This window comes from Theropithecus gelada, chromosome 5, assembly GCF_003255815.1.
Source record: "Theropithecus gelada isolate Dixy chromosome 5, Tgel_1.0, whole genome shotgun sequence".
Taxonomy (NCBI): domain Eukaryota; kingdom Metazoa; phylum Chordata; class Mammalia; order Primates; family Cercopithecidae; genus Theropithecus; species Theropithecus gelada.
The window spans coordinates 92,448,747-92,461,898 of NC_037672.1; the positions used below are offsets into that span (position 1 = coordinate 92,448,747).

A 13,152-nucleotide genomic window follows, 5' to 3' on the forward strand; every position below is an offset into this window, starting at 1 on the left:
CTCTGCCTTCCCTACACTCTCTAAGTCCAAGACTTCTAACTATCTAGCTCCTTACACAGACAGGAATTAAAGACATCTCCTACCAGCACCTCCAGTGTTGCAGTTTGTGATCTTGAGTTTGATTAATTTCCTCATCCCGCACTCATCACTCCTTCCATTCGCTCAGCTCTTTCTCAGTCCTTTGCATCAACCAGCCAAATCACGATTCTCATGTGTGTTGTCATCAATTGTGCAGCGTTTCATAAGTGCTCTGAGGCTGGTTAAGTACAGAGGATGCTCCTTTATATAATAGGAATTAACACATATACCACATTAATCCTAAATTTGCATCCCTCTCACGCACTTGCATTCTCATATGCTTTCTTGAAGGAAATGATAGAAATGGATTTACAACTCACTTCTTGTAATTATGCAAATCCTGGTTAACTCATGGGATGAGGCCTGGCTCTGGCTGTCTTCTGACTCATCAAGAAAAGTTAAGAACTGCCTGTCTCTTTCATTAGAGTCTACGGTTCTTTGAGGGTAGAGAACATTTCTAATTCATTTTTTTTTAGCCCTCTAGCACACTGAAGGCCGTGATTTGCACAGGGTAGGTACACATCAAATGGTTAATGAAAAAAAATAAAAATGAATGTATGCCAATGAAGCAGAGGCATGTAAAGTGATGTGCTTCCATGGGAAGAAATGTTTTTAATTAGGGTTTCCCCTGTCTTTTCTTTCCCTAGTGACCCTCTCTATAAATGTGAACTCCTCTTCCTTTCTGATGGTTCACAGAGCTGCCACAGAACACCATGTGTGTGCAGATGGCTGGCAGGAGATGTTCAGTCAGTTGGCCTGCAAGCAGATGGGTTTAGGGTAAGGTCAGTAGTTTGTAGCACTGATGAATTTCTCAGAAAGCTTCATGGAACTTGGCAGTAATATCTTCCTTATGGATGCATAGAGAGTTAGTGCTCTCGAACAAAGAGTACTTCAAAACCCAGGAAATGAATCAGGTGAGAGGACCACATTTAATTACAGGCACCTGCCCTGAGGAGTGTGCGCTGGAAACGTACTTTGATGGAGTCTCTAAAAGTAAATGAAGTAATTGTATTTTAAGTACTTCTGAAATGAAATGCTTTCATTATTTATAAAAGCATTATGATCATTTCCTTTGAGAAATCTGGATGAAAAAATCTTGTAATTTTCCCCCAAGAGATTATTGAAAATTTCTTCTTAAGCAACACATTTTTAAAGAAGTTGAAGTTGCTGGCATTTCTGTTTACTCTAAGTAAGGCAGTAAATGTAAATCAAGAAATAGTTCAGTATATTCGCTTCTCAGTAGAATGAAAAGATTCACTCTGGCTTTGATACAGATGTACTGAAATGGATCCTTTGAAAGTTAGATGCTTGCTATTTTGTGAGGTTTTTCTTTTTCAGTTCCATTGGGGATGGAAAGCAATAACTTTTGGGGTCTTAGAATATGTAAGTATTTCTTTTACCATCGATATATTTGAGATTTGGGGGAAATGTAGAAATTAGAGAAATTGAAGACAAAGGAGTTCTAAAATTCTAGACTAAATAAAAAATTGAGTAAATGCCATTTCCTAAGATCCACTGAACAAAATTGAAACGGTTTTACAATAATGAGTCATTCAGTTATGGGATAGCAACTAGCAGCACATTTTTGTTATCCTAGTTCAAATAATTACTAATATGTAGCTCCCAACATCTTGAGTCCACTTCTCCCCTGAAAAGACCCACATCTTTAGGAATTGAATAACCGATGCTCATTTATAATAAAGGAACCTTAAACTTTACGAGAGTGGAAAATTGTATTTGCCAAGATCTATTAAATTAGACTTCATTTTTACAACTTCATTATTGTGTCTAAATGAAATAGGATATGCTTGTGTTCAGAGATAAATGAAAAATCTTTTGCATATGGTTATGAAGCATCTTTCTTCTCGATAAAACGTTATATATACAAGGTTTTATTTGCAAAGTATAAGGTTGGAACTGCAAAGATTTTACAACCAGAAAGTTCTTTTGACAAGCCACCCTGAACATAGCTGTTCTATTGTAAATAGATAGGTTTCTGTTTTAAAATATGCTTCTTTATGTTTCTTCTACATATTTGCATATTAGAGTTTTTATTGTGTTAAAATGCACATACATAAAATTCACCATTTAACCACTTTAAAGTGTATAATTCAGTGGCATTTATTTTATTCACAATGTTGTGCAACCATCACCACTATTTGTTTTAGAACACTTTTATTATCCCAAAAGGAAACTATGTACTCACTAGGCAGTTACTTTCCATTTTCTCATACCCACAGACCCAGGGAACCACTAATCTGCTTTCTGCCTCTATAAATTGGCCTATTCTGGATATTTTAATATAAATGGAAATATACAACATGTAGCCTTTTCATCTGGTTTCTTTCACTTAGCACATTTTCAATCATCTGTCTTGTAGCATGTACCAGTACTTACTTCCTGCTTGTGACTGAATAATATGCCATTAAATGGATATACATTTTGTTTATCCATTCACATATCTGGATTATTCCCAACTTTGGCTATTGTGTGCACACTGGATTTTTAAAAAAATATGTACTCCATTTGCTCTATTTTCTCAACATAGTTGGAAATTGATACTTCAATATAATATTTTAGATATCTTTAGATATATAAAATGCAAATAGACATACAGATATTTTTTATTTTAGATTATTTTATTTCACAGAAGGGCTAGGAAAATATGAGATAGAGGTGTGGTTGGAAAACCATATCCATTATTTGACTGATTTAATGGGAAAAATGGGTAAGTGGTGATAAGTCCTTTAAAGAAATGAGTACTAGTAGTTTTTGAACTTTTTAGTTGCCTTGAAGTTTACTCTTTAGTTGACTTGAGTGGCTCATGAATTGACAGAAATCTGGAGAGCCAGGCTACGCTAGCCATGATGGTAATGGTCAAGATGAGGCTAGCTTCCTGCTGAGGGAACAGGCTCAGGCAGCTGCCATGTGACCACTGTCTCTGGAGACCAGCTGCTGTGCTGCAAATTCACAATTCTGCCACCGATGACTTAAATAAACTCTAAGTCACCCTGCACCTTTGAGTCATTTCCTCCAGATCACAGTCCTTGCTAGAAGGGTCTGTCTGGCCATGATCGGCCTATGCTGCAAAAGGAGGGAAGTGGGAATGGGTGTTCCTTCTTAGCTTCTGGAGTGGAATTTATGCCAGCCTGCCTTTGTACATTCAGACATATTCTGCATCAAAAATTTGAAGTTTAAAAAGCAACTCCCAACTAATTCCGTTCAGTATTTCCCTTCCCTTTTTGTTTTTGAGTATCTGCTTATGGGCCTTGTACTGGACTAGGCATTGGGTCGAGGATGCAAAGTGAATAACATCGTCAGAGTTTATAATGGAGCAGGGAAGACATGTAGGTGAACAGCCAATAACACAAAGTTAGAAAAAAGTCCAGATATTTTGCCATCTGAGAATGGTGTAGACTTATTGCATAGAACATGGCATTTCTATTAAAATTATACAAGAAAAACATAAAACTTTAATCTTACCTTGATAGTATAAATTTGTTATATCACTCATTCATTCATGAGTTCATTCAGTAAACATTTATAGAGAATGGCATTGTAGTGTATGTAGGGTCCAGAACCAGCATAACCTAATTCCAAGTGGATCATTCATCTACTTCAGGGGGTATATTTTGGAGGGAATTTATCAAGAATGCAGGTCTACCAAATTTCATGTGTTGCAGGGATTCTACTGAAATGCTTTCTTGATAGAGGCAGTTGATTTAAAACACTTGCACTTAGGATTTTTTTAGACCCAAATTATACCTTCCATGTCTTACTCTCAAATGCTAGGCTCTCAACTCAGTGCTTGTCTGGATGAGAAGATTTAGAGTTCTTTGTTGAATTTGAAAAACTTTTTGCTTTCATCTGTTGATATCTCAAGAGTTCAGCCCAGATTGGAAGTATGATGGCCATTTGATTAGAAAAATGTATAAATGAAGCCCCTAAATACTTGTGACAGCTGTATTAGTCCACTTTCATGCTGCTAATTAAGATTGTACCAGAGACTGGGAAGAAAAAGAAGTTAAATGGACTTAACAGTTCCACAGAGCTGGGGAGGCCTCATAGTCATGGCGGAAGGCAAGGAGAAGCAAGTCACATCTCACGTGTATGGTGGCACACAAAAAAGAGAGAGCTTGTGTGGGGAAACTACCATTTTTAAAACCATCAGATCTTGTGAAACTTATTCACTATCATGAGGACAGCACAGGAAAGACCTGCCCCCATGAGTTACAATTCGAGATGAGATTTGGGTGGAGACACAGCCAAACCATATCATTCTGCCCCTGGCCCCTCCCAAATCTCATGTCCTCACAATTCAAAACCAATCATGCCTTCCCAATAGTCCCCCAAAGTCTTAACACATTTCAGCATTAACTCAAGAGTCCACAGTCTGATGTCTCATCTAAGATAAGGCAAATCTCTTCCATCTATGAGCCTGTAAAATCAAAAGCAAGTTAGTTTCCTAGACACAGTGGGGGTACAGGCATTGTGTAAATATAGTCATTCCAAGTGGGAGAAATTGGCCAAAACAAGGGGACTACAGGCCCTATGCAAGTCTGAAATCCAGCAGGGCAGTCAAATCTTAAAACTCCAAAATGATCTCTTTTGACTCCATGTCTTGCATCTGGATCACGCTGATGCAAAAGGTGGGTTCCCATGGTCTTGGGCAGCTCTGCCCCTGTGGCTTTGCAGGGTACAGCCTCCCTCCTGGCTGCTTTCATGGGCTGGTATGGAGTGTCTGAGGCTTTTCCAGGCACATGGTATAAGCTGTCAGTGGATCTACCATTCTGGGGTCTTGAGGATGGTGGCCCTCTTCTCACAGCTCCACTAGGCTGTGCCCCAGTAGGAATTCTTTGTGGGGACTCTGACCCCACATTTGCCTTCCACACTGCCTAGCAGAGGTTCTCCATGAGGGCCCCACCTCTGCAGCAAACTTCTCTCTGGGCATCCATGCATTTCCATACATCCTCTGAAATCTAGGCAGAGGCTCCCAAATCCTGATTCTTGACTTCTGTGCACTTGCAGGCTCAACTTGCACCCTGCGGAAGTTGCCAATGCTTGGGGCTTCCACCCTCTGAAGCAACAGCCTGAGTTGTACCTTGGCCCCTTTTAGTCATATCTGGCACAGCTGGGACACAGCACCAAGTCCCTAGGCTGCACGCAGCACAAGGACCCTGGTCCCAGTCCACGAAACCACATTTTTCTCCTAGGCGTCTGGACCTGTAATGGGAGGGGCTGCCGTGAAGACCTCTGACATGTCCTGAAGACATTTCCCCATTGTCTTGGGGATTAACATTCTGCTCCTCATTACTTTTGCAAATTCTGCAGCAAGCTTGAATTTCTCCTCAGAAAATGGTATTTTCTTTTCTATTGCATTGTCAGGCTGCAAATTTTCCTAACTTTTATGCTCTACTTCCCTTATAACACTGAATGCCTTTAACAGCACCCAAGTCACCTCTTGAATGCTTTGCTGTTTAGAAATGTCTTCTAAAAAAAAAAAAAAAATAGAAATGTCTTCTACCAGATACCCTAAATCATCTGTCAAGTTCAAAGTTCCACAGATCTCTAGGGCAGGGCAAAATACCACCACTCTCTTTAGTAAAATATAACAAGAATCACCTTTGCTCTGGTTCCCAACAAGTTCCTCATTTCCTTCTGAGACCACCTCAGCATGGACTTTATTGTCCATATTGCTATCAGCATTTTGATCAAAGTCATTCAACTCGTTTCTAGGGAGTTCCAAACTTTCCTACATTTTCCTGTCTTCTTCTCAGCCCTCCAAACTTTTCCAACCTCTCCCTGTTACCCAGTTCCAAAGTTGCTTCCATATTTTTGCGTATCTATAGCAGCACCCCACTCTACTGGTACCAATTTACTGTATTAGTCCATTTTCACACTACTGATAAAGACATTCCTGAGACTGGGAAGAAAAAAAGAGGTTTAATGGACTTACAGTTCCACATGGCTGTGGAGGCCTCACAATCATGGCAGAAGGTAAGAAGGAGCAACTCACATCTCACGTGGATGGCAGCACACAAAAAAGAGAGAGCTTGTGCAGGGAAACTCCCATTTTTAAAACTGTCAGATCTCCTGAAACTCATTCACTATCATGAGAACAGCACAGGAAGACCTGCCCCCATAATTCAATCACCTCCTACCAGGTTCCTCCCATGACATGTGGAAATTGTAGGAGTTACAATTCAAGATGAGATTTGGGTGGGGACACAGCCAAACCACATTAACAGCATATTGACTTTGGTACCTGCATGTTCAGTATCAAAAAACTTATGGGCATTTAATTAATTGATGATACAAATCAGAGTTTAGACTGCCTTCTGATATTTGCCAAATGCTCAGTTGTAACATCTGGTATTTGAGTGAGTTAGTCTAAGGGAAATGTGACTCTTTATATATCTGGGCTCCACAAGCTGTATCTAAAGTTAGATGATTGGGAAACAGTGTGTCTGGGCCCTATGATTTTGGCAAAAATGCTTTTATGGAGTTAGTTGCAATTTGATTTTATGCCCTGATCTTTTAGTGTTGGTCAATAGAAGTTGGTCAAACATTCTTTTCAAAGCATGTTTCTGTATCTGGGCAAAACCACAAAGACAGCTTCTATTATATGACCTACTAGTCCCTAATAATCCCTGGTATAAGGGTTTACACTTCAACTTCCTCCAAAAATTTATTCCCACTCATCACCATGGTTGCAGCATTGTCTTGGACATGATCTGAATGGATCCTGGGTAAATAAGAACGTGATTTATAACTTGAATAATCCATCAGGAGTTGACCAAAGAGGGCTTCTATTATTATTATTATTATTTATTATTATTATTATTATTATACTTTAAGTTCTAGGGTACATGTGCATAACGTGCAGGTTTGTTACATATGGATACTTGTGCCATGTTGGTGTGCTGCACCCATCAACTCGTCAGCACCCATCAACTAGTCATTTAAATCAGGTATACCTCCCAATGCAATCCCTCCCCTCTTCCCCCTTCCCATGATAGGCCCCGGTGTGTGATGTTCCCCTTCCTGAGTCCAAGTGATCTCATTGTTCAGTTCCCACCTATGAGTGAGAACATGCGGTGTTTGGTTTTCTGTTCTTGTGATAGTTTGCTGAGAATGATGGTTTCCAGCTGCATCCATGTCCCTACAAAGGACACAAACTCATCGTTTTTTTATGGCTGCATAGTATTCCATGGTATATATGTGCCACATTTTCTTAATCCAGTCTGTCACTGATGGACATTTGGGTTGATTCCAAGTCTTTGCTATTGTGAATAGTGCAGCAATAAACATACGTGTGCATGTGTCTTTAAAGCAGCATGATTTATAATCCTTTGGGTATATACCCAGTAATGGGATGGCTGGGTCGTATGGTACTTCTAGCTCTAGATCCTTGAGGAATCACCATACTGTTTTCCATAATGGTTGAACTAGTTTACAATCCCACCAACAGTGTAAAAGTGTTCCTATTTCTCCACATCCTCTCCAGCACCTGTTGTTTCCTGACTTTTTAATGATTGCCATTCTAACTGGTGTGAGATGGTATCTCATTGTGGTTTTGATTTGCATTTCTCTGATGGCCAGTGATGATGAGCATTTTTTCATGTGTCTGTTGGCTGTATGAATGTCTTCTTTTGAGAAATGTCTGTTCATATCCTTTGCCCACTTTTTGATGGGGTTGTTTGTTTCTTTCTTGTAAATTTGTTTGAGTTCTTTGTAGGTTCTGGATATTAGCCCTTTGTCAGATGAGTAGATTGCAAAAATGTTCTCCCATTCTGTAGGTTGCCTGTTCACTCTGATGGTAGTTTCTTTTGCTGTGCAGAAGCTCTTTAGTTTAATGAGATCCCATTTGTCAATTTTGGCTTTTGTTGCCATTGCTTTTGTTGTTTTAGACATGAAGTCCTTGCCCATGCCTATGTCCTGAATGGTATTACCTAGGTTTTCTTCTAGGGTTTTTATGGTATTAGGTCTAACATTTAAGTCTCTAATCCATCTTGAATTAATTTTTGTATAAGGAGTAAGAAAAGGATCCAGTTTCAGCTTTCTACTTATGGCTAGCCAATTTTCCCAGCACCATTTATTAAATAGAGAATCCTTTCCCCATTTCTTGTTTCTCTGAGGTTTGTCAAAGATCAGATGGCTGTAGATGTGTGGTATTATTTCTGAGGCCTCTGTTCTGTTCCATTGGTCTATATCTCTGTTTTGGTACCAGTACCATGCTGTTTTGGTTACTGTAGCCTTGTAGTATAGTTTGAAGTCAGGTAGCATGATGCCTCCAGCTTTGTTCTTTTGACTTAGGATTGTCTTGGCAATGTGGGCTCTTCTTTGGTTCCATATGAACTTTAAAGCAGTTTTTTCCAATTCTGTGAAGAAACTCATTGGTAGCTTGATGGGGATGGCATTGAATCTATAAATTACCTTGGGCGGTATGGCCATTTTCACGATATTAATTCTTCCTATCCATGAGCATGGTATGTTCTTCCATTTGTTCGTGTCCTCTTTTATTTCACTGAGCAGTGGTTTGTAGTTCTCCTTGAAGAGGTCCTTTACATCCCTTGTAAGTTGGATTCCTAGGTATTTTATTCTCTTTGAAGCAATTGTGAATGGAAGTTCATTCATGATTTGGCTCTCTGTCTGTCTGTTACTGGTGTTTAAGAATGCTTGTGATTTTTGCACATTAATTTTGTATCCTGAGACTTTGCTGAAGTTTCTTATCAGCTTAAGGAGATTTTGGGCTGAGACAATGGGGTTTTCTAAATCTACAATCATGTCATCTGCAAACAGGGACAATTTGACTTCTTTTCCTAACTGAATACCCTTGATTTCTTTGTCTTGCCTGATTGCCCTAGCCAGAACTTCCAACACTATGTTGAATAGGAGTGGTGAGAGAGGGCATCTTTGTCTTGTGCCAGTTTTCAAAGGGAATTTTTCCAGTTTTTGCCCATTCAGTATGATATTGGCTGTGGGTTTGTCATAAATAGCTCTTATTATTTTGAGATACCTTCCATCAATACCGAATTTATTGAGCGTTTTTAGCATGAAGGGCTGTTGAATTTTGTCAAAGGCCTTTTCTGCATCTATTGAGATAATCATGTGGTTTTTGTCTTTTGTTGTATTTATATGCTGGATTACATTTATTGATTGGCATATGTTGAACCAGCCTTGCATCCCAGGGATGAAGCCCACTTGATCATGCTGGATAAGCTTTTGGATGTGCTGCTGGATGCGGCTTGCCAGTATTTTATTGAGGATTTTTGCATCGATGTTCATCAGGGATATTGGTCTAAAATTCTCTTTTTTTGTTGTGTCTCTGCCAGGCTTTGGTATCAGGATGATGTTGGCCTCATAAAATGAGTTAGGGAGGATTCCCTCTTTTTCTATTGATTGATTTCAGAAGGAATGGTACCAGCTCCTCCTTGTACCTCTGGTAGAATTCAGCTGTGAATCCATGTGGTCCTGGACTTTTCTTGGTAGGCTATTAATTATTGCCTCAATTTCAGAGCCTGCTATTGGTCTATTCAGGGACTCAGCTTCTTCCTGGTTTAGTCTTGGGAGGGTGTAAGTGTCCAGGAAATTATCCATTTCTTCTAGATTTTCTAGTTTATTTGCATAGAGGTGTTTATAGTATTCTCTGATGGTAGTTTGTATTTCTGTGGAGTTGGAGGTGATATCCCCTTTATCATTTTTTATTGCGTCTATTTGATTCTTCTCTCTTTTCTTCTTTATTAGTCTTGCTAGCGGTCTATCAATTTTCTTGATCTTTTCAAAAAACCAACTCCTGATTCATTGATTTTTTGGAGGGTTTTTTGTGTCTCTGTCTCCTTCAGTTCTGCTCTGATCTTAGTTATTTCTTGCCTTCTGCTTGCTTTTGAATGTGTTTGCTCTTGCTTCTCTAGTTCTTTTAATTGTGATGTTAGAGTGTCAGTTTTAGATATTTCCAACTTTCTCTTGTGGGCATTTAGTGCTATAAATTTCCCTCTACACATTGCTTTAAATGTGTCCCAGAGATTCTGGTATGTTGTATCTTTGTTCTCATTGATTTCAAAGAACATCTTTATTTCTGCCTTCATTTCGTTATGTACCCAGTAGTCATTCAGGAGCAGGTTGTTCAGCTTACATGTAGTTGAGCGGTTTTGATTGAGTTTCTTAGTCCTGAGTTCTAGTTTGATTGCACTGTGGTCTGAGAGACAGTTTGTTATAATTTCTGTTCTTGTACATTTGCTGAGGAGTGCTTTACTTCCAATTATGTGGTCAATTTTGGAATAAGTGAGATGTGGTGCTGAGAAGAATGTATATTCTGTTGATTTGGGGTGGAGAGTTCTGTAAATTTCTATTACGTCTGCTTGCTGCAGAGATGAGTTCAATTCCTGGATATCCTTGTTAACTTTCTGTCTCGTTGATCTGTCTAATGTTGACAGTGGGGTGTTCTAGTCTCCCATTATTATTGAATGGGAGTCTAAGTCTCTTTGTAAGTCTCTAAGGACTTGCTTTATGAATCTGGGTGCTCCTGTATTGGGTGCATATATATTTAGGATAGTTAGCTCTTCCTGTTGAATTGATCCCTTTACCATTATGTAATGGCCTTCTTTGTCTCTTTTGATCTTTGAGGGTTTAAAGTCTGTTTTATCAGAGACTAGGATTGCAACCCCCGCTTTTTTTTGTTCTCCATTTGCTTGGTAGATCTTCCTCTATCCCTTTATTTTGAGCCTATGTATGTCTCTGCATGTGAGATGGGTCTCCTGAATACAGCAAACTGATGGGTCTTGACTCTTTATCCAGTTTGCCAGTCTGTGTCTTTTAATTGGAGCATTTAGTCCATTTACATTTAAGGTTAATATTGTTATGTGTGAACTTGATCCTGCCATTATGATATTAACTGGTTATTTTGCTCGTTAGTTGATGCAGTTTCTTCCTAGCCTCGATGGTCTTTACATTTTGGCATGTTTTTGCAATGGCTGGTACCTGTTTTTCCTTTCCATGTTCAGTGCTTCCTTCAGGGTCTCTTGTAAGGCAGACCTGGTGGTGACAAAGTCTCTAAGCATTTGCTTATCTGTAAAGGATTTTATTTCTCCTTCACTTATGAAACTTAGTTTGGCTGGATATGAAATTCTGGGTTGAAAATTCTTTTCTTTAAGTATGTTGAATATTGGCCCCCACACTCTTCTGGCTTGGAGAGTTTCTGCCGAGAGATCTGCTTTTAGTCTGATGGGCTTCCCTTTGTGGGTAACCCGACCTTTCTCTCTGGCTGCCCTTAAGATTTTTTCCTTCATTTCAACTTTGGTGAATCTGGCAATTATGTGTCTTGGAGTTGCTCTTCTCGAGGAATATCTTTGTGGCGTTCTCTGTATTTCCTGAATTTGAATGTTGGCCTGCCCTACTAGGTTGGGGAAGTTCTCCTGGATGATATCCTGCAGAGTGTTTTCCAACTTGGTTCCATTTTCCCCCTCACTTTCAGGCACCCCAATCAGACGTAGATTTGGTCTTTTTACGTAATCCCATACTTCTTGAAGGCTTTGTTCATTTCTTTTTGTTCTTTTTTCTTTAGATTTCTCTTCTTGCTTCATTTCATTCATTTGATCCTCAATCGCTGATACTCTTTCTTCCAGTTGATCAAGTCGGTTACTGAAGCTTGTGCATTTGTCACGTATTTCTCGGGTCATAGTTTTCATCTCTGTCAGTTCATTTATGGCCTTCTCTGCATTAATTATTCTAGTAATCAATTCTTCCACTCTTTTTTCAAGATTTTTAGTTTCTTTGCACTGGGTACGTAATTCCTCCTTTAGCTCTGAGAAGTTTGATGGACTGAAGCCTTCTTCTCTCATCTCGTCAGTCATTCTCCATCCAGCTTTGATCGGTTGCTGGCAATGAGCTGTGTTCCTTTGCAGGGGGAGATGCACTCTTATTTTTTGAATTTCCAGCTTTTCTGCCCTGCTTTTTCCCCATCTTTGTGGTTTTATCTGCCTCTGGTCTTTGATGATGGTGTTGTACTGATGGGGTTTTGGTGTGGGTGTGCTTCCTGTTTGTTAGTTTTGCTTCTAACAGTCAGGACCCTCAGCTGTAGGTCTCTTGGAGATTGCTTGAGGTCCACTCTAGACGCTGTTTGCCTGTGTATCAGCAGCAGAGGCTGCAGAAGATAGAATATTGCTGAACAGCAAGTGTACCTGTCTGATTCTTGCTTTGGAAGCTTCCTCTCAGGGGTGTACTCCACCCTGTGAGGTGTGGGGTGTCGGTCTGCCCCTAGTGGGGGATGTCTCCCAGTTAGGCTACTCAGGGGTCAGGGTCCCACTTGAGCAGGCAGTCTGTCCATTCTCAGATCTCAACCTCCGTGTTGGGAGATCCACTGCTCTCTTCAAAGCTGTCAGAGTCGTTTGCGTCTGCAGAGGTTTCTGCTGCTTTTTTGTTGTTGTTGTTGTTGTTTAGCTGTGCCCTGTCCCCAGAGGTGGAGTCTACAGAGACAGGCAGGCCTCCTTGAGCTGCTGTGAGCTCCACCCAGTTCGAGCTTCCCAGCGGCTTTGTTTCCTACTTAAGCCTCAGCAATGGTGGGTGCCCCTCCCCCTGCCCCGCTGCTGTCTTGTTGTTAGATCGCAGACTGCTGTGCTAGCAATGAAGGAGGCTCCATGGGCGTGCGACCCTCCCAGCCAGGTGTGGGATATAATCTCCTGGTGTGCCCGTTTGCTAAGACCCTTGGTAAAGCGCAGTATTGGGGTGGGAGTTACCCAATTTTCCAGGTGTTGTGTGTCTGAGTTCCCCTGGCTAGGGAAAGGGATTCCCTTCCCCCTTGGGCTTCCCAGGTGAGGCGATGCCTCGCCCTGCTTCAGCTCTCGCTGGTCGGGCTGCAGCAGCTGACCAGCACCGATTGTCCGGTGCTCCCTAGTGAGATGAACCCAGTACCTCAGTTGAAAATGCAGAAATCACTTGTCTTCTGTGTTGCTCGCACTGGGAGCTGGAGACTGGAGCTCTTCCTATTCGGCCATCTTGCTCTGCCCTGAGGGCTTCTATTATTTCTCTTAGAAGCCCTTGTAAGGAATCAGTCTCCTTTTGAAGCTAGATACACCA

General features: G+C 40.5%; 1 protein-coding gene across 4 annotated transcripts in view; it reads left to right on the top strand.

Moving 5' to 3' along the window:
* CORIN (corin, serine peptidase) overlaps positions 1–13,152 on the top strand; it is a 271,199-nt gene that overhangs the window by 221,211 nt on the left and 36,836 nt on the right. For all 4 annotated transcript variants that reach the window (XM_025386551.1, XM_025386553.1, XM_025386552.1 and 1 more), the window contains one exon: positions 726–855. In XM_025386551.1, coding sequence (XP_025242336.1) covers positions 726–855 — 130 coding nt within the window. The remainder of the gene's footprint in view (positions 1–725; positions 856–13,152) is intronic.